The following is a 27,850-nucleotide window of genomic DNA, read 5'->3' on the forward strand; positions in this document are numbered from 1 at the left end:
TTCACTGGAGCATTGCAGGAGCCGTGGACGGACATGTGGGCATGGGAGCAAGGTGGTGTGTTGAACTGGCAAGCAAGAGGAAGGTCTGGGTCATGCTTGCAGACTGAGTGAAGGTGTTGTGCAAATCGGTCCCCCAGTCTGTGTTTAGTCTCCCCAATATAGAGGAGACTGCTTCGGGATCAGCGAATACAGCCGGCAAAATTGAAGGAGGTGCAAGTGAAGCGCCCTTTCTCCTGAAAGGAGTGTTTGGGGCCTTGGATCATGAGAACGGAAGCAGTAAACGATGAGGTGTTGCACCATCTGCAATTGCATGGGAAGGTGCCATTGAAAGGCGATGAGGATTTGGGGGGTGATGGAGGAGTGGATCAGAGTGTCACGGAGGGAATGCTCCCTATGGAATGCTGACAGGGGGTGAGGAGAAGATGAGTTTTGTGGTGGCCTCATGCTGGAGATGACAAAAATGGTGGGGGCTGATCCTTTGAATATGGATCCTGGTGGAGTGAAAAATGAGGGCACGTGGGACCCTATCAGGGTTCTGGGAGACAGGGGAAGGGGTGAAAACAGAAATGTTGGAAACAGCTCCTCTGACATGTCCTCCTCCTTCCTTAACTGAGGTTTTCCACCCACGGTGGTTGACAGGGCCCTCAACCATGTCTGGACCATCTCCCGTGCATCCGCCCTCACACCTTCTCCTCCCTCCCAGAACCATGATAATGTCCCCCTTGTCCTCACTTATCACCCCACCAGCCTCTCCCTGCACCTCAACCCCCTCCCACGGCACCTTCCCATGCAACCACAGAAGATGAAACACCTGCCCCTTTACTTCCCCTCTCCTCATCGTCCAAGGGCCCAAACACTCCTTTCAAGTGAAGCAGTATTTCACTTGCACTTCCCCCAATTTAGTCTACTGCATTTGTTGCTCCCAATGCGGTTTCCTCTACATTGGAGAGACCAGACGCAGACTGGGTGACCGCTTTGCGGAACACCTTCAGTCTGTCCGCAAGCGTTACCCAGACCTCCCTGTCGCTTGCCATTTCAACACTCCACCCTGCTCTCATGCCCACATGTCCATCCTTGGCCTGCTGCATTGTTCCAGTGAAGCTCAACGCAAACTGGAGGAACAGCACCTCATCTTCCGACTAGGCACTTTACAGCCTTCCGGACTGAATATTGAATTCAACAATTTTAGATGATGAACTCTCTCCTCCATCCCCACCCCGTTCCCGATCCCCCTTTTTCCAATAATTTACATATATTTTTCTTTTCCCACTCATTTCCATTATTTTTTAATGTATTTCCATCAATTGTTTTATCTCTATATTTTAGCCTATTTCGATCCCTTCCCCCACCCCCACTAGGGCTACCTGTACCTTGCTTGTCCTGCTTTCTACCCTTAATGTCACCTATTAGCACATTTCTTAGCTAATATCACCACTGTCAACACCTCTTTGTCCTTTTGTCTATGGCATCTTTTGGCAAACTCCACTTATCATTGGCCCTCTATCCAGCTCTACCTGTCCCACCCACCCCCCCCTCAACCGAACCAGCTTATATTTCACCTCTTCTATTTTTCCTTTGTTCTGATGAAGTGTTATCTGGACTCGAAACGTTAACTGTGTTCCTCTCCGCAGATGCTGTCAGACCTGCCTAGTTTTTCCAGGTATTTTTGTTTTTGTTCTCTTGCTGTAACCTTTCTATGTTGCAAGCAAGGATGATAAGGGGGAATCTGTAGATGTGGTGCACTGGATTTCCAAAAGGCATTTGATAAGGTGCCACGTTAAAGGTTACAGCACCAAATAGGAGCTCATGTTGGAGGGGGTAACACAATAACATGGTAGAGGATTGGTTAGTTAACAAGATGCAGTGAGTCAGAATAAGTGGTTCAGTTTTAGGCTGGCAAGTTGCAACTAGTTAGTGCCACAGGGATCAGTGCTGGGGCCTTAACTATATCTAGTTTATATCAATAACTTGGATGAAGTAACCAAATGCATGGTAGCTTAAGTTTGCTGATGACACAAAAAGAGGTAGGAAAATAAGTTGTTCAGAGAACATCAGAGTTTACGAAGGGGTTTATATAGGTTAAGTGAATGGGCAAAAATTTGGCAGATGGCGAACAATATAGAAAAAAAATGAACTTGTCCATTTTGGCAGGAAGAATATAAAAGCAGAATATTATTTAAATTAAGAGAGATTGCAGAGCTCTGTGTACAGAGGGATTTGAGTGCACTGGTAAATGAATCACTAAAGATTAGCATGTTAGTTCAGCCCGTGATTAGGAAGGCAAATGGAATGAAGATAGGACAAAGCTGGGTCAGTGGGGGGTGCGGGGCTGGGTCAGTGGGGGGTGCGGGGCTGGGTCAGTGGGGGGTGTGGGGCTGGGTCAGTGGGGGGTGCGGGGCTGGGTCGGTGGGGGGTGCGGGGCTGGGTCAGTGGGAGGCGGGGCTGGGTCAGTGGGAGGCGGGGCTGGGTCAGTGGGAGGCGGGGCTGGGTCAGTGGGGGGTGCGGGACTGGGTCAGTGGAGGGTGTGGGGCTGGGTCAGTGGAGGGTGTGGGGCTGGGTCAGTGGGGGGGTGCGGGGCTGGGTCAGTGGGAGGCGGGTGCGGGGCTGGGTCAGTGGGGGGTGCGGGGCTGGGTCAGTGGGAGGCGGGTGCGGGGCTGGGTCAGTGGGGGGTGCGGGGCTGGGTCAGTGGGGGGTGCGGGGCCGGGTCAGTGGGGGGTGCGGGGCCGGGTCAGTGGGGGGTGCGGGGCCGGGTCAGTGGGGGTGCGGGGCTGGGTCAGTGGGAGGCGGGTGCGGGGCCGGGTCAGTGGGGGGCGCGGGGCTGGGTCAGTGGGGGTTTCAGGGTTGGTTCAGTGGGGGGTGGGTGTAATGTTGGTTAAACAGCAGATAACTAAATTTTACATTGTCTCAAACTTCTTTACAAATTGATGCGGAGAATAATTTAATTTGTAATTTGGAGAAAAGACTGATCCGAGACTGAATCATTTTTATATTTCTACAGTGAAGAAATGATAGGACACTGGCTGATAGTTTGATTGGACACAAGGGTATGGACAGACATTCAGTGAGACACACAAGTGGAGAAATTGCAACAAATTGCATTTGTATAGCACCTTTTATTAGCAAAACATCCCGTGCTGCTTAACAAAAGCAGTGCAATTCCTCTTGAAAAAGGCACCGAGATACTGAAGGAGTACCAGAGCAGGTGACCAAAAACTTTGGTCAGAGAGTTAGTGTTCTTAAGGAGAATTTGAAAGGAGAGAAAAGTAACAGAGGCTGAGAGGCTCAGGAAGGGAATTCCAGAGCTCAGAACTTGGCCCCCAGTTTTGGACGATTATCATCAGGATGTGAAACATGTCAGACTTGGAGAGATGGAGGGCAGAGATATCGATGGTTCCCAGAGCTGTTCGAGGTTACATAGATAGGAAGAGAGGGGCCGTGGAGAAATTTGAAAAGCGAGGTTGGGGATTTTAAAATGAGATGTTGTGAGACTAGGAACCAGCGTGGACCAGTAGGCACAGGTGATGGGTAAAAGGGACTTGTTTAGAGTCAGGATACAGGAAGCAGTGATGAAGTAGACCTGGGTGTCCTCAGCTTACATGTGGAACCAGGTTGCCAAGGGACAGCGTATTGATGAGAAATAGAAGAGGGCCAACGAGACATCATTGGGAGACTCCAGAGATAATGGTGTGGGAGTGGGAAGAGATTCTTTGGCTGCAATTTAATAGATAAGAATTGATCTGGGAACTTTTGCCGCATTTTCACCCAGTTGGGTGACAGCAGAGAGGAGTTGGAGAAGGATGATATGGTCAACCATGTCAAAGGCTACAGACAGGTCGGGAAGGATGAAAATGCTTCATTTCCTACTGTCAGAGCCAGGAAGGGTGTTATTTGTGACTTCAATAAGAGCCATTTTGGTCCTGTGGAATGGTTGCACCTTGATTGGAGGGATTCAAACATGGAATTCCATGAAAGATGAGCATGGATTTTGGAGATAATAACATGTTCAAGGACTTTGAGAGGGAAAAGGAGACTGGAGGGCAGTTGTTTGCAAGGACAAATGGGTCAAGGATGGATTTTTTGAGGAGAAGGGTGAGAGCAGGTCGTACATTGTCTACCAGCCAAAAAATCTACCATCTGTATCACCGTGACATTTGTGAGATTGTAAAATCCCTAAAGATATCCTGCAAATAAATGCTGTGCATCGCCTCACTGTTTGAAGCTGTCAATGTTCTTCTGATTTTAATATATCCATCTAATCCTTGTATTAATGTAATATTTATTACAGAACATCCGAATCTGGGAGCATCTGTCATCACCATGGCTGAAGGTCCAAACGAGACAGAATATCCAACAACTACAAAGGGAATGAGAATGGGCACAGGTATGTTCATAAAATACTTCAGAATAAAATTTCTATGCTTATAGATTGACCATATCTTGTGCAAGACCTGCGGCTCAGACAGGAAGAGGGAACAGGACAGGGGCCGATTAGAAGGAGTTAAATGAGTGACCCTCTAAAGGGATATCACAGTCACAGGTTGAGGGAGCCCCTGAGCACCGGAACTGCTTAGCAGATACCTGGCATTGGTGCCATGTGTGGTCAAATGCTGCCATGATGGCAGGGGCAGTCACCTCACCTCAGATCTAGAATCAGTTGGCTGCTTACAGAAGAGGGTTCCTGTGTATTGAAGTTTTAATTATAATTTCATTCCTGAAAGGTCTGGCTCCAATCTTTTTTACTATACTCCCTAGTCATAGAGCCATGGGGAGAATTCCACACCAAGGCAGTGACCCGCACCACCTCCCTGGCTTAAAATTAAGCTGCACCTAGCTCCATGTGACTGGGAGTGTCCGAGCCAAATTAACAGCCATAGGGCCATTAATTGGCTCAGAACAAGACTTAAGCTGCTATCAGAAAGGATGTCCCACCTCCGAGAGCTACCTGATCATAAAATGGCAAGTAGCATTCATGCCATACAAGTGCCAAGCAATGATGATCTCCAACAAGATAGAGTATAACCATCTCCACTTGACATTTAATGGCATCACCATCATTGAATCACCCGCTCTCAACATCCTGGGGGTTACCATTGACCAGTAACTGAACTGGATTCGCCATATAAATACTGTAGCTACAAGAGCATGTCAGAAGCTGGGAATTATGAGGAGAGTAACTCACTCCTGTCTTCTCAAAGTCTGCCCACAATCTGCAAAGCACAACTTAGGAGTGCAATGGAATATTCTCCCCTTGCCTAGATGTCTGCAGCTCCAACAACACTCAAAAATCTACACCATCCAGAACAAAGAGCCCACTTGATCAGCATCCCATCCACCACTTAAAACATTAAAAAAATTATTAATTCAAGGGTTTTGGGCTTCACTGGATAGGCCAGCATTTATTGCCCATCCTGAGTTCTAAACTGCCCTTGAGATGATGGTGTTGAGCTCCCGCCTTGAACTGCTGCAGTCCATATGGCGCAGGTATATCCACAGTGCTGTTAGGGAGGGGGTTCCAGCGACAGTGAAGGAATGGTGACATATTTTCAAGCCAAGATGCTGAGTGGCTTAGAGGAGAACTTCCAGATCGTGGTGTTCCCACCTATTGCTGCCCTTGCCCTCCTAGATGGTAGCGTCTATGGGTGGGAAGATGCTGTCTAAAGAGCCTTGGTGAGTTCCTGCAGTGCATCTTGTAGATCGTACACACTGCTGCTACTGTACGTCGGTGGTGGAGGGAGTGAATGTTTGTGGATGGGGTGCCAATCAACAGGGTTGCTTTGTTCTGGATGCTGTCAAGCTTCGTGAGTATTCATGGAGCTGCACTCACCCAGGCAAGTGGAGAGTATTCCATCACACAGCTGACTTGTGCCTTGTAGATGGTGGACAGGCTTTGGGGAGTCAGGAGCTGAGTTACTCACTGCAGCATTCCTAGCCTCTGACCTGCTCTTCTAGCCACTGTATTTATCTGGCTAGTTCAGTTCACTTTCTGGTCAATAGTAACCCCCAGGATGTTGATGGTGGAGAATTCAGCAATAGCAATGGCATTGAATGTCGAGGGGCGATGGTTAGATTCTCTCTTGTTGGAGATGGTCATTGCCTGATACTTGTGTGGCACAAATGTTACATGCCACTTGTCAGCCCAAGCCTGGATATCACCCAGGCCTTGCTGCATGTGGACATGGACTGCTTCAGTATCTGAGGAGTTGTGAATGATGCTGAACATTGTGCAATCGTCAGTGAACATCTCTACTTCAGACCTTATGATGGAAGGAAGGTCATTGATGAAGCAGCTGGAGATGGTTGGGCCGAGGACTCTACCCTGAGGAACTCCTGCAGTGATGTCCTGGAACTGAGATGATTGACCTCCAACAACCACATCCATCTATATTTGTGCTTGGTCTGACTCCAACCAGCGGAGAGTTTTCCCACTGATTTCCATTGACTACAGTTTTGCTAAGGTTCCCTGATGTCACACCCAGTCAAATGCTGCATTGATGTCAAGGGCAGTCACTTTCATCCCACCTCTGGAGCTCAGCTCTTTTGTCCATGTTTGAAACAAGGCTGTAATGAGGTCAGGGGCTGAGTGACCCTGGCGGAACCCAAATGAGTGTCAGTGAGCAGGTTATTGCTGAGCAATTGCCGCTTGAAAGCACTGTTGATGACCCCTTCCTTCACTTTTCTGATGGTCGCGAGTAGACTGATGGGTAATTGGCCGGGTTGGATTTGTCCTGCTTTTTGCGTACAGGACATGCCTAAGCGATTTTTCACATTGTCGGGCAGATGCCAGTATTGTAGCTTCACTGAAACAGCTTGGCTAGGGGTGTGGCAAGCTCTGGAGCACAAGTGTTCAATACTGTTGCTGGAATATTGTCAGGGCCCAGAGCCTTTGCAGTATCCAATGCCTTCAGCTGTTTCTTTATCACATGGAGTGAATTGAATTGGCTGAAGACTAGCATCTGTGATGCTGGGGGCATCTGGAGGAGGCCGAGATGGGTCATCCACTCGGCACTTCTGGCTGAAGATTGTAGCAAATGCTTCAGCCTTATCTTTTGCACTGATGTACTGGACTCCCCCATCATTGAGGATGGGGATATTTGTGGAGCCTCCTCCTCCAGTGAGTAGTTTAATTGTCTGCCATCATTCATGACTGGACATGGTAGGATTGCAGAGCTTAGATGTGATCCAATGGTTGCGGAATCACTTAGCTCTGACTGTTACTTGCTGCTAATGATGTTTGGCACACAAGTAGTCCTGTGTTATAGCTTCACCAGGTTGACACCTCATTTTTAGGTATGCCAGATGCTGCTCCAGGTGTGCCCTCCTGCACTTTTCATTGAACCAGGATTAATCCCCTGGCTTGGTGGTAATGGTAGAGTGTGGGAAATACCGGGCCATGAGGTTATAGATTGTGGCTGAGTTCAGTTCTGCTGCTGCTGATCGCTCACAGCACCTCATGGTTGCCCTGCCTTGAGTTGCTAGATCTGTTTGAAATCTATCCCAATTAGCACGATGATGGAGGGTATCCTCAATGTGAAGACATTAGCTCCTTCCACCACTTACGCACAGTGGCTGCAGTGTGTAGTGTCTACAAGATGCACCGCAGCATCTCACCAAGGCTCCTTTGACTCCACCTTCCAAATCCATGACCTTTACCACCAAGAAGAACAAGGGCAACAGATGCATGGGAGCACCATAACCTGCAAGTTCCCCTTCAGGCCACACACTATCCTGACCTGGAAGAAAATCACTGTTCCTTTACAGTCTCTGTGTCAAAATCCTGGGACTCCCTTCCCAGAAGCACTGTGGGCATACATGCACCAGATATATTGCAGTGGTTCAAGAAGGTGTCTCACCACCTCCTTCTCTGGGGCAATTTGTGATAGACAACAAACGCTGGCCTTGCCAACGACTCCCACATCCAGCAAACAATAAAGACAATTGCTGGCTTTAAATTTGAGATTGATAGCTTCTTGTTAACCATGGGTATGAAGGGATTTGGGGCAAGGTTAGGAATTAGGTCACAAATCAGCTATGCTATCACTTAATGTTTCTGGATTTTCACACTTTGTTTGATAATGTGGCTCACAGGAGGATTCAGTCGCTTTCTGTAAAGGAAGTAGAACAACGTGGCTAGAAATTCAATGATGTTTGTTTTTCTCCATTTTGTGTTCACAGATCCAAACTCCAGAATCACTGAGTTCTTGACAAAGTGGGATGATTTCCAGCTGTTCCAGTTGACAAAACTTTACTGGGACAGAATAGAACAGGCGGTTGAAGAAGGGGTGGATGTAGTCAGCTTATTGTTAACATACGAGCAGATTTTCAATGGACAAGAACATCGGGTAAGTGGGAGGGTTTTAATGAGTTTGGATTATTTAAACATTACAGAACTTGCAGAATGTAAGGATGATAGAAGACCAAGATCTATCTAGATCATCTTCTAACACCCGGGCAGTCACATGCTGATAATGGTGATAAATCAACCTCCAATAATTAGTCTACAACAGAACCAAGCATGAGGTGAGGAAAGCCTCAGAGCTTTGGGAACCATAGACCCAAAGTGACCTGTTTCTTCCAAGCATACAACACTTACCACATACAGATACAACAGCATTGTGGTTATGTTACTGAATTAACAAACTAGTAGCCTGGACTCATACTCCAGAGACCTGAACTTAGATCTCACTGTGACAGTTTGTGAATTTGATCTAAGGTAATTAGATAATATTGAATTGTCGTCAAAAGGCATCTGGGTCGCTCATGTCCTTTTGGGAAGGAAACCTGCCGTTCTTACTCATCCTGACCTGTATATGGCTCCAGACACCCAGCAACATGGCTGACTCTTCACTGCCCTCTGAAATGGTCAAGATCAACATTCAACACAGCTATAAAAAGGTATAATAAGAGCACCCAGTATTGGATTCAGTCACAGCTCAGTCGACCATGCAAAGCCCCCCACTAACATTGAAAGACTTGTAACAAATGTGACTAATAAAACAACAGCCTGACATAAGAATAATCCTGTCAATATGACCATCAAACAACATCCCAGACTCTTCTGCCACTATTCCTGGATTTGCCCTTTCCCACTAGATGGATCCACCAGAGATGGCAGCCTAGGGGTATACAGTAACCAGAGAGAGTCCTCAATCTAGACTCAGAATCCCCGGAAGTCTCTTGGCATGAGGCCAAAGATAGACAACAAAACCACCTGTTGATTATTGCCCTCCTTCAGTTGATGAATATGGACTCCTCCAGGTTAATTAGAAAAAGCAGGGGCAGAGAATTCACTATAGGTGGGGACTTAATTTCTCCCATCAAGAATGGCTCGGTAGCACCACTAATGACAGTGCTTTCTGAGTCTTGAAAGACATATCTGCCAGACTGGGCTTGCAGCAGTTGGCCAGAGAACCAACAGGAGGTGAAACCCTATTTGTCTTCACCCATCTACCTCTTGCAGATGCATCTATCTATGACACTGTAGGAGTGACCACCGCACAGTCCTTGTAGGAAATGTAGTACCGTCTTCAAACTGAAGACACCTCTCATTGTGTTGTGCGATAGTATCACCGTGCTAAATGTGATGGATACACAATAGATCTACTGTCTCTAAACTCACTATCCACAAAGCGCTGTGGGCCATCAGCTGCAGAATTGTGGTAAGGCATATCCATCACTCCACCATTTCAATCAAACCAGGGGCTCAACCCTGGTTCAATTAATGTGTAGGAGAGCGTTGCAGGATCAGCATCAGGGGTATATAAACATGAGATGCCAACCTGGTGAGGCTACAACACATCACCATAACATAAAAACTTCACACCTGTCTTCACCCAGGAGAATGAGGATGAAGGTATCGAACTCGGGGAGAGAGACTGCAAGATTTTTGAGCAAATTGATATAGGGAGTCACAAAGTATAGGAGGTGTTGGCAGGCTTAAGAGTGGACAAATCTCCAGGTCCGGATGAAGTGTGTCCCAGACTGCTGAGGGAGGCAAGGGGGGAGATCGCAGGGGCTCTGACCCAAATTTTTAATTCCTCTCTGGCCACGGGGGAGGTTCCAGAGGACTGCAGAACAGCTAATGTGGTTCTGCTATTTAAGAAGTGTTATAGAGAGAAGCCAGGGAACTACATGCCAGTGAGCCTCACGTCAGTGGTAGGGAAACTATTGGAGAAAACTCTGAAGGAGAGAATCTATCTCCACTTGGAGAGGCAAGGTTTGATCAGGGATAGTGAGCATGGCTTTGTCAGAGGGAGGACATGCCTAACAAATTTGATTGAATTTTTTGAGGAGGTGACCAGGTGTGTAGATGAGGGTAGTGCAGTTGATGTAGTTTATATGGATTTCAGCAAAGCCTTTGACAAGGTCCCACATGGGAGACTTAAAAAGAAGGCAAATGCACATGGGATACAGGGTAATTTGATGAGAGGATTCAAAATTGGCTTAGTTGTAGGAGGCAGAGGGTGATGACAGAAGTTTGCTTTAGTGACTGGAAGCCTGTGTCCAGTGGCGTACCACAGGGATCTGTGCTGGGTCCCTTATTGTTCGTCATTTATATAAATGATATAGATGACATTGTAGGGGGTAGGGTTAGTAAGTTTGCGGATGTTAGAAAGATTGGCCGGATGGTTAACAGTGAGGTTGAGTGTCTTGGGCTGCAGGAAGATATAGACGGGATGGTCAAATGGGCAGATAAGTGGCAGATGGAATTTAACCCTGAAAAGTGTGAGGTAATACACTTTGGAAGGAGTAATTTGACAAGGAAGTATTCAATGAACGGCATGACACTAGGAAGTTCTGAGGAACAAAGGGACCTTGGTGTGTGTGTGTCCATAGATCTCTGAAGGCGGAGGGGCATGTTAGTGGGGTGGTGGAAAAGGCATATGGAACACTTGCCTTTATCAATCAAGGCATAGATTACAAAAGTAGGGAGGTCATGTTGGAGTTGTATAGAACTTTGGTGAGGCCACAGCTGGAGTACTGTGTGCAGTTCTGGTCGCCACATTAAAGGAAGAATGTGATTGCACTGGAGGGGGTGCAGAGGATATTCACCAGGATGTTGCCTGGGATGAAAAATTTAAGTTATGAAGAGAGGTTGGATAGACTTGGGTTGTTTTCGTTGGAGCAGAGAAGACTGAGGGGTGACCTGATTGAGGTGTACAAGATTATGAGGGGCATGGACAGAATGGATAGGGGGCAGCTGTTCCCCTTAGTTGAAGGGTCAGTCACGAGGGGACACAAGTTCAAGGTCAGGGGCAGGAGGTTTAGGGGGGGATGTAAGGATACACTTTTTTTCCCAAAGGGTGTTGATGGTCTGTAATGCGCTGCCTGGGAGGGTGATGGAGGCGGGTTGCCTCACACCCTTTAAATGTACCTGGATGAGCACTTGGCACGTCATAAAATTCAAAGCTATAGGCTGGTAAATGGGATTAGGTAGGTAGGGCAGGTGTTTCTCACGTTTCGATGCAGACTCGATGGGCCGAAGGGCCTCTTCTGCACTCTGTGATCCTGTGATATTCAGAATCAAGTGATCCCACAACCAACAGTGCATAAAGCTTTGCATTCCTGCCAGACCAGTAATATTGTGGTGAACAGCTAAACAACTAACTGGAGGTGAAGAATCCACAAACATTCACATAATCAATGATGGGGAGCCCAGCACGAGTGCAAAAGATAAGGCTGAAGCTTTTGCAACTATCTTCAGTCCGAAGTGTTTAGCGGATGATTCATCCACTAGGTTCTGGTTCCCATTATCACTGAAACAAGTCTTCAGCCAATTTAAATCCCTCCACATGATGTAAAGGAGCAACCGAGCTCACTGGATGTAAGTCCCCAACAATATCCCAGCTGTAATGCTGGAGATTACTGCTCCAGGACTAGCCGCAATTCTAGTCAAGTTGTTTCAGTGCAACACTGGCATCTACCTGACAATGTGTAAAATTGCACGGGAATATCCTATCCATGAAAAGCAGGACAAATCTAAGCCAGCAATTGCAATTCCATCAGCCTACTCTCAGTCATCAGCTAAACAATGGAAGGTATCATCGACAGTGCTTTGAACTGGCCCTTACTCAGCAATAACCTGCTCACCAATACTCAGTTTGGGTTCTGCCAGGACCACTCTGCTCCAGACCTAATTGCAGCTTTGGCTGCAAACATGGCCAAAAGAATTCCAGAGGAAGATGATGGTGCTTTCCCTTCACATCCAGGCAGCATTTGAGCTAATGTGGCATCAAGGTGTCCCCACAAAATTGAAGTCAATGGGAAACAGCAATCATATTACTTCTCAATCTTTTTTTCCAGTGAGGACACGCCCAGTTTACACAATAGCTCCTTGCCCAACCCCTCCATCCTCTCAAACGTTCTAGTTGTTCTCTTCAGTAGCTCTCATAACCTTGTTGTACTGAGGCAATCAGGACTATACACAGTATTCTAAGTATGGTCACACCAATGTTTTTAGCAAGTTGCAAATTACCTCACTCTCTTGGCTCAATATTGCCCTCTTAATACACCCCAACACCTAATTTGCTTTCCATGCTGCCACTGAGAATTGTTCCCATATTAGATAACGGAATCACTAAATCTTACAGAATTGAAATGGGAAAATGGATCGAACTGTAAATATTGTGAATCTGACACAATGATATGAAACTGAAAACAGCCAGCAGATCCATCATTATCTGTAAAAGGATAGGGGAATGATTCAGGTTTATCTCTAGTGTGGACTGACAATAAAAGGAAAGAGTTTGATGAGGCTGGGAAAGGAGAGAACAGGGAGGGTATAGTGGGAAAGCAATGAACTACCAGGAAACTTCTAAACAGTAAATTTAGAAACGGTAGATGACAAAAATAAGCCTGTGGGTTAAACAAAAGACATTTGAAAACAGGGGAGAGCTGAAAATGTGCAAAACCCAAGCTAAGAAAGAAAGCCAAAAGAAAAATCTGTGCGTCAGAAAAAAACAATCGTTTCCCCCATCGATGCTGTGATTTTATCTCATGCTTCGGAGGCTTGAAGACTTTGATCAATTCATCCTTTAATCTGCTCACCTTGAATCCTAAATTCTCAAATACCCACATTAACAATAACTCCTCATCCCTGGTAACATCCTGATGAATCTGAAGGACAGTTCCTTCAGTGTTTATAATTCATTCAATAATGGAGTGTCCAAAACTGCACACAACTGGAATAAATGATTTTTCTCTGCCCTCCTGGTGTGACCCATCACTCCTCATGGGAGCATCAGCAAACTAAACTCATTAAATCTGCAACTTCCCCTCCAACCATTCTGACTTGGAACTCTATCGCCATTCCCTCACTGTCACTAGGTCAAAACAAGAATGTCCTTCCCAGCAGCACTGTGGGTGTACCGGTACCAGATGGACAGCAACAGTTCAAGAAGGTCACTCACCACCGCCTTCTCTAGGGTAATTAAGAATGAGTAACAAATGCTGACTTAGCCAGTGATGCCCACATCTCGTCAAAGAATATTTTAAAACTCCTGTCCCTGTTTCTTGCTCTGACAGTCACCTCTCATGGGTGAACATCAGGTAATTGAGTTCATTCACTGTGTAATTTCCTGCCTCTATACTCTTGGTGTGGAACGTAACTCCCTTTTCCGACTGTTAGACATTGGAAAAATTAACCCCATTGTCTGCTATCCCTGCCACAAACTCCATCTTCTCACCACTTGATTGGATTTCTCCCCCTGGTCACTGACTAAAGCCTAGCCAGGCTATCTGGGATTTCAGTGTCCAGCTTCAAGCTGAACTCAATTTGCTGCAAACCTGCCAGCACAAAAATGTCCTACTTCTCTCCACATAACACTGCAAGTCTCTACCCCTATCTCAACACTTCTCCTCAACCTTCATCCATGGATTTGGAACAGTTGAGTGTGGAGGTAACCAAGGTAACCTTGCAACCTCTGGAATGTTAAGCTACTTGGATTCTGCTGCTTTTACCCTGGACCACTCCAGGTCCCGGATATCACTTGTGTGCTCACAAACCTATCATATCTCCCAGTCCTCAGATGCCTTCAATTTAAAATTCCCATTCTTCTGTTTAACTAACTTAATGACCTTGACCCTTTCGTTCCTTGTCAGCTGCTCGAGTCCTGAAACCTTCCATTGGAATTCTCCATTGCTCTGACCCTGGCCTTATGAGCAGCCTCTCCTTCACACCACCACAGTGTTCAGTTATCTTGGGTCCCACTCACTCTCAAAACCTATCCACTTCCCACTCCTTACCAAGTTTTCATACTCGTAGCAAATTTGCAAAAATATCAACCTTCTGAACTTTCAGTTACTGAGGGGGCAATTGATCGGATTGATTGGATTTTTCACCATTATTATTAGTCGATTCTCCTGACAGATAACTCAACAGTACTGGTTTGGTTCAGTCAATGGTGATTTCTCTGCCAGTTTTCATTTTAAGATTCCCATTCTTCTGTTAATATAACTTAATGACCAGAATCTTCCCTTCCCTGCCACCAGAGATCTGATTTGCTGCTATTTTCTTGCTGAGTAAATGAGAAACTGTAACAGCAAGAAGTCAGTGTGAGGAAACAAGTGGATCAAATTGTCAATCAATAATTTGACAAAGAAAACTCATCACACTGATCACATTAAAATACTGCAGATTGTCAATGATTCCTCACTCTCCCCAAAATGTAGATGAAGATGATTTTTAGTGAATGTTCGTTATGCATCAGTTCTTGGCCCAGTGACTGTTTATTGTGCTCAAAACAATTGGAAATGCCGTCACTGAGCAGATCCTTTCCTTCACATTCTCAGTGTTTATCTTTCACTCCGATCCTCAATATATTCATTATTATTCTTTGCAGAAAGTCACCGAGCTCACGGATAAGGGAAACCGGGCGGAGAGTTCCAAGCTTCTCCTAAGTCTGGTGATGGAGAAAGGCTCTCGGGCCCGAAGGGTGATGTGGGAATCCTTTGTGAAAGTGCATCATGGGGTCCCAAAGTTGGATAAAATAATAAAAGAAATACAGGAACTTGGTACGGTAAAATCACACAGTGAATTCAATTTCAGATTCAAACATTGCAGATTTTGCTATAACATTACACAGATCTCATTTCATGAAAGTTAATTGCTTTAAACAGGTTCTGATCCATTTGATTACATAAATATTGGAAGAGGCTTATCTGAAGTATCCAGTCACCTGAAAGGTAAGAGATGAAATGGACATTTAAAACCATTTCACTTTTTTTTATCCATTCACGGGATGTGGGCTTCGCTGGCAGGGCCAGTATTTATTGCCCATCCCTAGTTGCCCTTGAGATGGTGGTGGTGACCTGCCTTCTTGAGCCACTGCAGTCCATGTGGTGTAGGTACGCCCACAGTGCTGTTAGAAAGGGAGTTCCAGGATTTTGACAGTGAAGGAACGGCGATATTTTTCCAAGTCAGGATGGTGAGCGACTTGGAGGGCAACCTCCAGGTGCTGGTGTTCCCATCTATCTGCTGCCCTGGTCCTTATAGGTGGTAGTGGTCGTGGGTTTGGAAGTGGATACTGTCTAAGGAGACTTGGTGCCTTCCTGCAGTGCACCTTGTAGATGGTACACACTGCTGCTACTGTGCGTCAGTGATGGAGGGAGTGAATGTTTTTGGATGTGGTGCCAATCAAGCGGACTGCTTTGTCCTGGACGGTGTCCAGCTTCTTGACTGTTGTGGGAGCTGCACTCATCCAGGCAAGTGGGGAGTATTCCATCACACTCCTGACTTGTGCCTTGTAGATGGTGGACAGCTTTGGGGAGTCAGGAGGTGAGTTACTCATTGCACGATTCTTAGCCTCTGACCTGCTCTTGTAGCCACAGTATTTTTGTGGCTAGTCCAGTTCAGTTCCTGGTCAATGGTAACCCCGAGGATGTTGGTAGTGGGGGATTCAGTGATGGTAACACCATTGAACATCAAGGGGCAATGGTTGGATTCTCTCTTGTTGGACATCGTCATTTTCTGACACTTGTGTGGCGTGAATGTTACTTGCTACTTGTTAGCCATGCCCTCCTGCACTCTTCATTGAACCCCTGGCTTGATGGTATTTGTAGAGTGGGGGATACGCTGGGCCATGAGGTTACAGATTGTGTTCAAGTTCAATTCTGCTGCTGCTGATGGCCCACATCGATGCCCAGTCTTGAGTTAGCTGGATCTGTTTGAAACCTATCCCATTTAGCACGGTGGTAGTGCCACACAACACAATGGAGGATATCCTCAATGTGAAGGCGGGACTTTGTCTGCATAATGACAGTGCGATGATCACTCCTACCGATACTGTCATGGACAGATGCATCAGCGGCAGGCAGGTTGGTGAGGATGAGGTCAAGTATGTTTTTCCCCTCTTGTTGGTTCCCTCACCGCCTGCTGCAGACCCAGTCTAGCAGCTATGTCATTTAGGACTCAGCCAGCTCGGTCAGTAGTGGTGCTACCGAGCCACTCTTGGTGATGGACATTGAAGTCCCCCACCCAGAGTACTGCGCCGTTGCCACCCTCAGTGCTTCCTTCGTTCAACATAGAGGAGAACTGAATTAGCTGAGGGAGAGTGGCACGTGGTGCTCAGCAGGAGGTTTCCTTGCCCACGTTTGACCTGATGCCATGAGAATTCTTGGGGTCTGGAGTCGATGTTGAGGACTCCCAGGGTAAATACCACTGTGCCACCACCTCCGCTGACAGGACACCTGTATTATCCCAGTCCCAGGGATAATGATGGATATTATCTGATAATATGGGACATTATCTCCATGAGGATGGGCTAGCCTGTGAGACAGCCCTCCCAATTTTGGGAGATGTTAATAATGAAGAGTTTGCAGGGTCGACAGGGCTGAGATTGCGGTTGTTGTTTGCTCGGTCGATACCGGGTGCTGCATCTGGTTTCATTCCTATTTTGTGTTACAACTGTGTGCGAGGCCATTTCAGAGCTCACTGCAAAGAGCTAACTGCTGTGGGTCTGAAGTTGCATGTAGGCCAGACCAGGTGAGGACAGCAGATGGGTTGAACCAGTTGGGATTTTACAACAATCGACAATGGTTTCATGTCATCATTAGGCTTTTAATTCCAGATTTGTATTGAATTCTAATTCTACCATCCACCATGGGGGGATTCGAACCCAGACTCCCAGAGCAGTACTCTGGGTCTCTGGGTTACTAGTTCAGCGACAATACCATCGCCTCCTTTCTGAGAATCCGAATGATTGGAACCTTTGTTTTAGAGATTCTCAGATTCTGAAAATCTGAAAATCAGATGCTGGGAAACTGGAGATTGAACATGATGAGGATTTGTCATTGATCCTCAACTGTGGACATATTCAATTTACAATTCATATGATATGATTTCTGTTGTATTCTGTAAATATGTGGGTATTGCATTTTTTGACTTAGTCCAGCTGCTGTTTGCTATTCTGATATTTTATACACAGCTGCCAGAATCCCACTATGCTGTGAATCATAATGCAAACCTGGGTGTGCACGGATTCGCTGGGCTCACAGTGAAGAGCTGGGCCTTGAGCCAGATGTTACGGGTTCCCTGCACCCAAGAAATCATTCCCATCATTAACAAATCAAATGCTGAGCAGGAAGATCGCAGAAGGTCCATCAAACCAACTCCACACCACAATGGCTCAACCATGATGGCTAAACAGTTCTTCCCGCTGCTGCCTCCCAGTCCCCCACCCCTGCCACTCTCAAGGATCAGGCAATCTCCTGGTCGAGGCAAAAATAGAATAGCCCAGAGCCAGTGTGGGAAAACGTTCCCTCGTATTCTTCTCTGACCTCCTCAGTTGATCGAATCCAATTCAGGAAATCACGTTGTCCAGTTGTTACCTATAAGCCAGTTACTTTCTACATGATATGATCTCTGTCCAAGTCAGGAACTGGTCCAGCTCCCTCTTCAGAGTCAGCACCGACCATAGCAACTGGGAACTCATTCCAAAGGCTCTCAGTTCTCCGGGCAGAGAAAAAAAACACTGAATATGCTGGCTATTCCTACACTTACATAGTTTAAACTAATCCTCCCCAATTTGATAAACTAGCATAATCTATCAATCGGGACTCTGTCCAGGCATTCATGTATTTACTAGGCCTCTGTAAATTAGCATAAATCTTTGCTGCTTGAAATTAAACAAATTAAAATCCTTGAGCCTGTCTCAGTAGCTGAGCTTCTCTAAACTGGGAATCATTCCTGCTGCTCTCCTTTGGAACTTTTCCAATGACACTATATTATCCAACACGTAGGGATAGCCAAAACTGCACACACTATTGAGATGTGGTCTGACCAGGAACCTGTACAGGCAATGTGATAGCCCTTGTTTAACGCTGATTTGTTCCATTAATATAAACTCAATACTTTGTTAGCTTTAACTACAGTTTTTCTGCACTGATCATGAACCTTCAGTGATCTATACACAGTAGCACCAAGATCTCTTTTATCTCTCACCCTGTCTCAGTATTGTTCCCTGCAAATGATGCTTGGATTCAATATTGGCCCAATCAGTATGTATGAGGTACAGTTATCTGAATGGAACACTGTTTGCCAATGTGTGCCTACAGTTGTAGCACATCTAAACGTTTTATTGGATTTGATCGCCCTCTACTATCTTAATCTTCAAATCGATGTTTTTGTCATCTGGAAACGTATATATTGTACTCCTAACACCCTACTACTTGTGCTCCTGATTCATATTTTCACCCTTGTCCAGCTCATGAATACAGATTGTCAAAGTCATGGACCAACCCTTGGGAGAGATCACTTGTCACATATCTTCCAATTAAATTTGAGGTTCGGGATTGAGGAGATTTCCTAATCCAGAGTTTCAAATTTCAACTCACACTCCATCAAATGAAGTAACCTAGTGTGAGGATGCTTATCAAAGGCTTTCTGAAAGTCTAGAGTGACAATGTCCACCAGATTTCTCCCATGCCCTATCCTAGTGACTTCCTCAATTAACTCCACCAAATTTGTTGGACACAAGCTAATTTTTTTGAAGTTGTGATGTGAATTTCTAATGGCCTCTTCCCTTTCCCAGTGATCATCAAGAACGTGCCTTATTATCCCTTCCACCATTTGTCCCTTTTTAAATTGTCCGGATAATGTTAAAGAAATTTGAAACATTATATTTTTATTATTTCATGGAACAGGATGAGAGGTCAGAAAGTCTTTGATCCGAAATGAGAATATCTACAGATATTCACACAACAGAACATTAAGGTGGAGAAATGTGAGGAAAAGGGAATACTCAGGGTGACTGGGAATCTACTGACCCATTTCCTCATGGCGGTGAAAGAGAGCTCACTATTCTACTCAAAGAATAATCCTACAATTCACGGGTTGTGTTTGAACCCAATGTAATAATTACAATAAATATATTTAATTTCCCAAAACTACATTGTGGGAAACTAGGAGCAAAATTAACTATTTGTAAACAGTTCAAATGAACTGTGAATGTTCCTGCTCTAATGTTACATGGAGTGAAGTAGGTAGTTGTTCCATTTCTAGTTCTAATCAGTAAGATGACAGGACTATTGTAAAAACACAATCAATGTATGCATGTGTAAAACTCCTGAAAAATTGATAGCGATTTCTGAAACGCAGGACAACAGGAAAAGGATTATTCTTTTTGAGTTCTCTGCCCGAAGGCAGGTCCGACTCACAGCTAAACCATGGTAGGGCAATGAGGCAGGTCCAAGATCACCCCAGCTGGAATGGAATCGAACCCCATGCTGTTGGCACCAACCTGATCCACACTGGCCACCCAGAAAAGTGAGCCAATCGGCCCTAATATCTCAGATAACCTGCCCACAGCCTGATAGAATACCAGAAGGAATCTTGTTCTCCAAGTGCACAGTGATATCAAAGATAACTTGCTGAAGGCAGGTTACAATAACAGTGGGACTCCTCAACAATTACACTCACTCCCTCTCCCACTCCTACCCAATGTCCTATTTACCATTGCTGCAGAAGATTGGCTTCACAGGATTTCATAAACTGATTGACAAGAACATCTACTACCATATAACCAGGGCCTTTGTGGATTTGCAATGAGGTGTCTAGAGTAAGGGCAGGTCAGAGAGTGTTAACCATCAGAGAGAAAATAATCACCTTTATAAAATCTCCATGTTCAGTAAATATTAGAACCAAGTGAGGACTTTAAATTTTTCTTGACCATTGCTCATTTTCAAGCGAGGTTTCCAATAATTGAGCTTTAATTCCTGCACAAACTTCAATTGAAACCATAAAATGAATCTATCTATTCAGCAAGGTCATATTGAGAAGCCTTTTATGTTACTACAACTAATATTTTCTGCCTATTCTAATTGAAGGTGCTCAACAGAAACACAAGGAGATCCTCCAGGTTCAAACTGAAACACTGAGAGTGAACACTATCCTAATAAAGCAGAAGGTTAAGATTTTCCAGCTGGTTAATCGATACGCTGAGCTAACGATCATTTCTAATGTTCGAGATCGGACACTTGTAGAACATGAACTGCTGGCAAGAGGCCGGGACCATGAAGAGTGGAGAAAGAAACTTCTCCGAAGAGAACTGGAAAAAATCCGAACTGATCAATTGTTCCAGAGCAGTTTTTCCCTGAGAAAATCCAAATCTGGGAGTTCAGCAGCAGTGAGTGGAGTCCCAGGGATCGGAAAAACAACATTGGCACAAAAGATTGTTTATGATTGGGCCACTGGGAAAATATTTCAACACTTTCAATTTGTTTTCAGTTTTAAATTCCGGGATTTGAATACCATTAACTGCAGAATAAACCTGAGGAATCTGATACTGTTTTTCTATCCTTACTTTGGGAATGTTCTGGGAGAGCTCTGGAAGAACCCAGAGGGATTGCTGTTTATATTCGATGGTTTGGATGAATTCAAGGACAGGATTGATTTTGCTGACAATCGGAGAAATACAGAACCTCAGTTCGTGTGCACAGATCCTGAATGCAGGTGTAAAGTGTCCGACATTGTGTACAGTTTAATACAGCACAAGCTGCTCCCAGGATGTTCAGTGCTAGTGACCAGCCGCCCCACTGCATTACATCTATTGGAAAAGGCTGAGATCAGTGTCTGGGCTGAAATCCTAGGATTTGTTGGTGATGAACGGAAGGAATATTTCAACAAGTTTTTTGAAGATCAGGCAGTGGCAGCAGCTGTTTTCAAACACGTGGAGGAGAACGAGATCCTGTACACGATGTGCTACAACCCTTCCTACTGCTGGATCCTCGGTCTGTCACTGGGCCCCTTCTTTACACAAAGAAACAGGAAACACCAGCAAGTTCCCAAGACCATCACCCAACTGTATTCCTACTATATTTACAACATTCTGAAAAACCATGGCCGAGAGATTGAAAGCCCCCGTGATGTGTTCCTGAAGCTTGGTGAGATGGCCTTCACAGGAGTCTCTGAGAAGAAGATTGTGTTTAGAAATGGAGATTTGATCAAGTACAATCTGCAACCTTCCCAGTTCCTGTCTGGGTTCCTGATGGAACTTTTGGAGAGAGATGATTCTATCCAGAGTGTGGTTTACACATTCCCACACCTCACCATCCAAGAGTTTATAGCTGCACTCGCACAATTCCTGACTCCCGATCCCAAGGACATCCAGAAACTCCTCAGTGAAGCGTACAGTGAAAAAGATGGGAGATTTGAGATATTTCTCCGTTTTGTTGCTGGTCTCTCCTCCCCACAGTCGGTTCGGCCCCTGGAGGAGTTTCTGAGTCCATTTCTTCATCAAACAATCTGTCGAGTGATTGACTGGGTGAAGGAGAAGGTTAAAGGTCAGATTGGAAACACAGCGACTGAAACTGGTAAAAGGAACCTCCTGAACACATTGCACTACCTGTTTGAGTCTCAGAATAAAGCACTGGTTCAGGCCACAGTGGGATCTGTGGAAACACTTGCATTTAGTGGATTGCGACTGACCCTGATTGACTGTGTGGTCCTGTCTCATGTCCTTGGACTCTGTGATACAATAAAACACCTCGATCTACACGGGTGCTACATTCAGTGTGAAGGACTCCAGCGGCTGGAATACGTTCTGTACAAATGTCAGAAATTGAGGTAATTGCTTGTTTGATCCTGTAGCTCGTATTTTCATTATTGAAGTAAAATTTACTATCTTATAAATGAGAAAGTAAATAACTTCCAGTTCAAGAAAAAAGAGGCAGAGCCAGAAAAAACTTTACAAAATAAGATGTGTAAAATTCCAAATTGGAAAATAAGAATAATGCCTTTGTGAACAAATTGTTGGGATACTTAATGGTGAATCAAATAGTTTAAGCGTGGGATTTTGATGATAAGAAATAGTGCTAATTATTTACAAAGGGAACAGAATATAGACAGTCTAAGGATAATAAACACCAGTGGAGATAAAAATAACTTAAATAACAATAATTATAAACTATACCAACTGTAAGCTGCACTGATCACAAGGGAAAATAAGTCCTATATATCATCATAATTAATCAAATTGTTTCTGGCGGGAGGGTGAAATATCTTAAATTTAGATAATTACGAAACAAGACCTTTTGAACTCTGATTATTTAAATTTGCTCCCAATTCTGTTCATTTCATGAGGAAACCTGCTGCTGATCTATAAGTTCGAATTCCCCCATTACACGTTTATACCCAGAATTCAGACACACGCTGGACAACTGGGAGGCATTTTCAGGAATCTGTACCATTGACTGGTTCTTACACAGAGTGGACAGTCTCTGGTAGAACTGACAGTTGGTACAGAACAGGATTTTCTGATAATCCACCCCATATCTGTGAAACTGCTGCAAGCAGGAAACTCCTAGAAATTCCCTTGAAATGTAATATAAGCTGCACCTGCAGTAAATGTAGATGTTATTTAATAGGGGGTAATGTGGGAAACATCCCTCCCATATCAACTAGGGGAACAGGCACATGTCAACTTTGTAACAGGACAGAATAAACTTTCCTTGTTGCATAAAATCCAGCGGATAGATTTTACAGCAGCAGTTAGCACACTTTGACAATATCCAGCAATAGCTGGAAATCAAGATGTGGAAGGGAGAGCGGAACCTGGTGAAATTAGAATCACTGAGGAAGCAGTGCTGAGTGAACTGATGGAGCTGCAGGCTGACAAGACTCCATGTCCTGATGGGCTTCATCTTAGGGTCTTAAAAGAGGTGGCTAATGAGGTAGTGGATGCATGGGTGTTAATTTTCCAATATTCACCAGATTCTGGAAAGGTTCCATCAGATTGGAAAGTAGCAAATATAACCCCTCCATTCAAGAAGGGAGGGAGGCAGAAAGCAGGAAACTATAAGCCAGTTAGCTTGATGTCTGAAGTGGGGAAGGTGTTAGAGTCGAATGTTAAGGGGGTTATAGCTGGGCACTTAGAGAAACTCAAGGTAATGGGGAAGAGTAAACATGGTTTTGTGAAAGGGAAATCATGTTTAACCAATTGAATGAAGTTCTTTGAAGGAGTGACATGTGCAGTGGATAGAGGGGAGCCTGTAGACATACTGTGCTTGGATTTCCAGAGGCATTTGTTAAAGTGAAACATCAAAGGTTATTGCATAAAAGCGGTGGGATTAGGAAACCCCCGGAAATTTCTCTGAACTGTAGCAATAGTCTCACCTGCGGTAAAGGTAGAACCTATTAAATGCTAAATAAAGTGGGGGACTCTCTTTCCCTGTCAACGAGGAGAACAGGGACACTTCAACTTTGTTAGGGGGAGAGAATAATATTTCCTTGTTGTATAAAATCCAGGGGGATGGATTTTAAAGCAACAGTTAGCAGAGTTTCACAATATAATTCACTCCGAGGTGTTATACAGAGTAATGTAATGCACAGAGTTATGAAGGACATGGAATCACTGCTTGAATTCTTGGAAAATTGGGCCGTTCTCATAAAAGCCCCAGAATTAACGAAGAACAGAAATGAGACAAGTTTCCTCAAACTTGGCCGGCCAGTCACTGAGCTTCAGGAGAGTAATTCTGATCATCAGGGATTGAGGCCAAACTGGGGGACATTTAGTGGCTGCACACAGACAACTCTCTGTCTAATAAACATTGAGAGGGGTGAAAGTGGTATTCCCCAGTAGTTAAATTAGTGATAGTGAATTGTTCACCAGTTTACACTGCTCACTGTTTCCTTTTCCCTTCAATTGAAAGGAAAATCGGGTGAGCTGTAGTATGGGCGGGTGATCCAATATCACCCACCATACACTATCGACAAAATATTAAATTACCCCCAATAGATTTAATTTACAGGAACAGTAAAATCTCTGCATTGATTTCTGATGTTGCTTCCATGTTTCCTGTGATATTGGGAAAAGCAATTGAATCTGATGTGAGTTTTTATTCAATGTAATTACATTTCGGGGCTCCCCGAAGGAGGGAAACAGAGGCAGCGGAGGGAGGGGGCGAAAGTGCCAAGAATACTGGCACCAGCAGTGTGTCAATTTCAAGATGCTGATGCTCGTTTCATCATGAATCACCAAGAGTAGGCGGGTTGGGACAGGAATCTCAATTAAGACAGTTGAGAACTTTGTTCAGCACATAATAAGGTTTGAGATTTAAAGTTCTAAAGGAGCGGACAGTTTACCTGTTCATCTGAAGGAAAGTGGGCACAGAGTGGGAGCCAGCCATGGCTGCCACAGCCCGATAAGAAGGTCAGTGGGGCAGACACTTAGTAAGGGGGTTCCTTGGTGCTGCTGAGGTGGCAGGGAGAGTGGAAACTCAGGATTTGAATGGGGTTGACACTCCCATCAGTGCGGAGGGAAACTCAAGATTTGAATGGGGTTGGCACTCCCAGCAGTGCGGAGGGAAACTCAGGATTTGAATGGGGTTGGCATTCCCAGCAGTGCGGAGGGAAACTCAGGATTTGAATGGGGTTGGCACTCCCAGCAGTGCGGAGGGAAACTCAGGATTTGAATGGGGTTGGCACTCCCAGCAGTGCGGAGGTAAAAGAGGGAGAAAGGCTGCCAAGAACAATTGAGAGGCCACCTTCCCAGAAGGAAGGCTCCAGCTGTCAGATGTTGGATGAGGGGCAACACCCTCTGCAGGGAGGGCAGAACCCCAGGCATCAGAAGGGCACGGGAGAGGAAAGATGGGCAGGAAGGCAACAGAGGCCAAACATTCAATGCAGGAACTATTGCTGAAGACGGAACTATCAATGCCCAGTGATGGTGGATATTGTGACCCTTCAGGCAGTGGCCACATACATCTGTGTCCTCAATGCTGAATAGCTCACAGCGCTGGTCACAGTTATTGTAGCATTGAACTCCTTCACTTCTGGCTCCTTCCAAGGATCAGGTGTGAACCTTAGAGACATGTCACATGTGGCTGCTCACCAGGCCATCTCACAGATCATGGATTCACTTTTTGCCAGAGCTGGACAGCGCAATCATTTAATAACAGGGAGGCCTTGCAGGGACACAGGGATTCCCCCAGGAGCAGGGTATCACTGATGGTACCCATTGGCCATCAAGGCACCCAGTGACTGGTCAGGGAGATCCAAACAGGAAGGGCTTCCACTCCCTCAATGGCTCGTCTGTGACCACAACAAAAGCTTCCTCCATGTGTGCACTCACTTTCCTGACAGCTGCCATGATACTTCATCCTCCAAAGTGTGTGTCCTAAAGGATAACGGATATTCCTCAAAGTGATGTTCCTGAGCTCTCTGTGGGAGTCCCAGAAAGAGGCATAATGTTTGGACAACCATTGAACAGGACATCAGGCTTCTGAAGATGTGATCCCAGTGCCTGGGCCAGTCGGGTGGTGACCTCCAATCCCCTCTTGCAAGTGTCTCTATCAGTGTGGAAATCTGCTGCATTCTCCATAACATGGCTCTCCAGAGAGGTGTGGACCTTGAGGACAATGAGGCACCGGGATGACACACCTCATCGAGGGAACAGCAGGCTTTGAGAGAGGAGGTGAAGGGAGAGGACGCTGAACAAAGTGGAGCCCCTGTTGCATGATGAGGTGGCTTCCTCCTGCCCCCCTCGGGGAAGAGGAACTCGCCCCCACCCCCTCCCTCATGGCCTCCGGTTTGGCAGCAACAAAGTGAGGGGGATTCCCTGCCCTGGGTGCCACGCCCCGGGCTTCCCTGTGACATCTCACTTCCCTCTGGTGCTGTGGGAGGCTTTGGTACAAACTCCTGATCTTCTCCCTCAGGACAACCAACAGCCTCAGTGATGGCTGCCAAGTGAACAGGAAATCTGTCTCCATGACAAATAATGACGTCCCCATGCAAAAATCATAACTTTAATCTCTTTCCCACCGGTTGTGGGTTTCTGACCCAAAATAATCCTGTTCCTTGCCTCCATTGTGAAAATTCAGCCTGTTTTAATGTGTTTCTCACTTCTCTCTTTAGACTGAGTTATAATAACCTGGGAGATTCAAGAGTGAAACTACTGTCTGCGGTCCTGAGGAATCCTGGCTGTAAAATACAGAAACTGGAGTAAGTACCAGACTGTGTGAGTTTGTGTTTATAACAACCGAAAGTCTGACACTGTATATTATTATTGTTAGTATCAGGAATTAGGCTATTAATAGCACTATGTATGTTATTATGAGTATCAGTAACAGGATTAATATTAATCAGTGGGGTTAAAATGTACATGGAAATGGCAGGGATGTAGAACAGGTAAAATCACATTTTCTGGTGTCTATAGGAACACCTGATATTGAGGTCTATTGAAGTAGACCCATATCGCAGATGACCGATGCAGTGCTGACTAGTCTGCAACTCCATACATGTCTAATTTCACCCCTGCCTGTATTTTGTCCAGATTTCCACTGTTTTCTCTCCCTCTGATCCCCAGGCTGTGTAACAACACTCTCAAAGGTTCTTGTGCTAAGGATCTTGCCTCTGCTCTCAGTACAAACCAGTCACTGACGAACCTGGACCTAAGTAATAATAAACTGAAAGATTCTGGAGTGAAACTACTGTCTGCAGCTCTGAGGAATCTAGGTAGTAAAATTCAGAAACTGAATTTAGTACATAAGAACATAAGAAATACGAGTGGGAGTAGGTCATTTGGACCCTCGATCCTGCTCTGCTATTCAATAAGATCATGGCTGATCTGCTTGTGTTCTGAATTTCACATTCCTATCTGCTGCTGATAATCTTTGATTCTCTTGCCTAACAAGAATCTATCCAGCTCCGCCTTAAAAATATTCAATAGCCCCACCTCCACCACCTTCTGAGGCAGAGAGTTTCACAGTCTCACAACTGTTTGAGAGAAAACAAATTCTCATATCTGTCCTTAAATGAAAAACCCTAATTTTAAAAACAGTGACCCCGAGTTCTGGACTCACCCACGGGAGGAAAAATCTTTTCCATGTCCACCTCATCAAGACCATTCAGCATCTTATAATACTTAAATCAAATCACCCCTCACGCTTTTAAACTCTAGTGGAAACAAGCACAGTCTGTCCAACCTTTCCTCAGAAGACAACCCACTCATTCCAGGTATCAATCTGGGAATCCTCCTATGAACTGTCTCCAACGCATTTACATCCTTCCTTAAATCAGGAGACCAAAACTACACATTATTCAAGATACGGTCTTACCAATGCCCCGTATGACTGAAGTATAACATCCTTACTTCTCTGTTCAATTCCCCTTTAATAAAGGACAGCATTCCATTAGCCACCTGAATTACTTGCTGTACCTGCATCCTAACTTTTTATGACTCATGTACTGGAACACCCAGATCCACCTGCACATCGGAATTCTGCAGTCGTTCTCTGTTTAAATAATTCTCTACTTTTTTATTCTTCCTGCCAATGTGAACAACTTCACATCTTCCCACGTTATAATCTGTTTGCCAGGTTATTGCTCACTCACTCAACTTATCTCTATCCATCTGCAACC

The 27,850-nt window shown here is 45.2% G+C and overlaps 1 protein-coding gene across 1 annotated transcript in view; it reads left to right on the forward strand.

Moving 5' to 3' along the window:
* The window catches only part of LOC144694773 (NACHT, LRR and PYD domains-containing protein 3-like), a 60,959-nt gene that overhangs the window by 10,825 nt on the left and 22,284 nt on the right, over positions 1–27,850 (forward strand). Inside the window, exons 3-8 of the mRNA XM_078565350.1 lie at positions 4,286–4,381; positions 8,173–8,339; positions 14,838–15,009; positions 15,115–15,180; positions 20,320–22,057; positions 26,345–26,431. Of these exons, the coding sequence (XP_078421476.1) occupies positions 4,318–4,381; positions 8,173–8,339; positions 14,838–15,009; positions 15,115–15,180; positions 20,320–22,057; positions 26,345–26,431 (2,294 nt within the window). The 5' untranslated portion in view covers positions 4,286–4,317. The remainder of the gene's footprint in view (positions 1–4,285; positions 4,382–8,172; positions 8,340–14,837; positions 15,010–15,114; positions 15,181–20,319; positions 22,058–26,344; positions 26,432–27,850) is intronic.

Source organism: Cetorhinus maximus, chromosome 20 (genome assembly GCF_964194155.1).
Source record: "Cetorhinus maximus chromosome 20, sCetMax3.hap1.1, whole genome shotgun sequence".
Classification (NCBI taxonomy): Eukaryota; Metazoa; Chordata; class Chondrichthyes; order Lamniformes; family Cetorhinidae; genus Cetorhinus; species Cetorhinus maximus.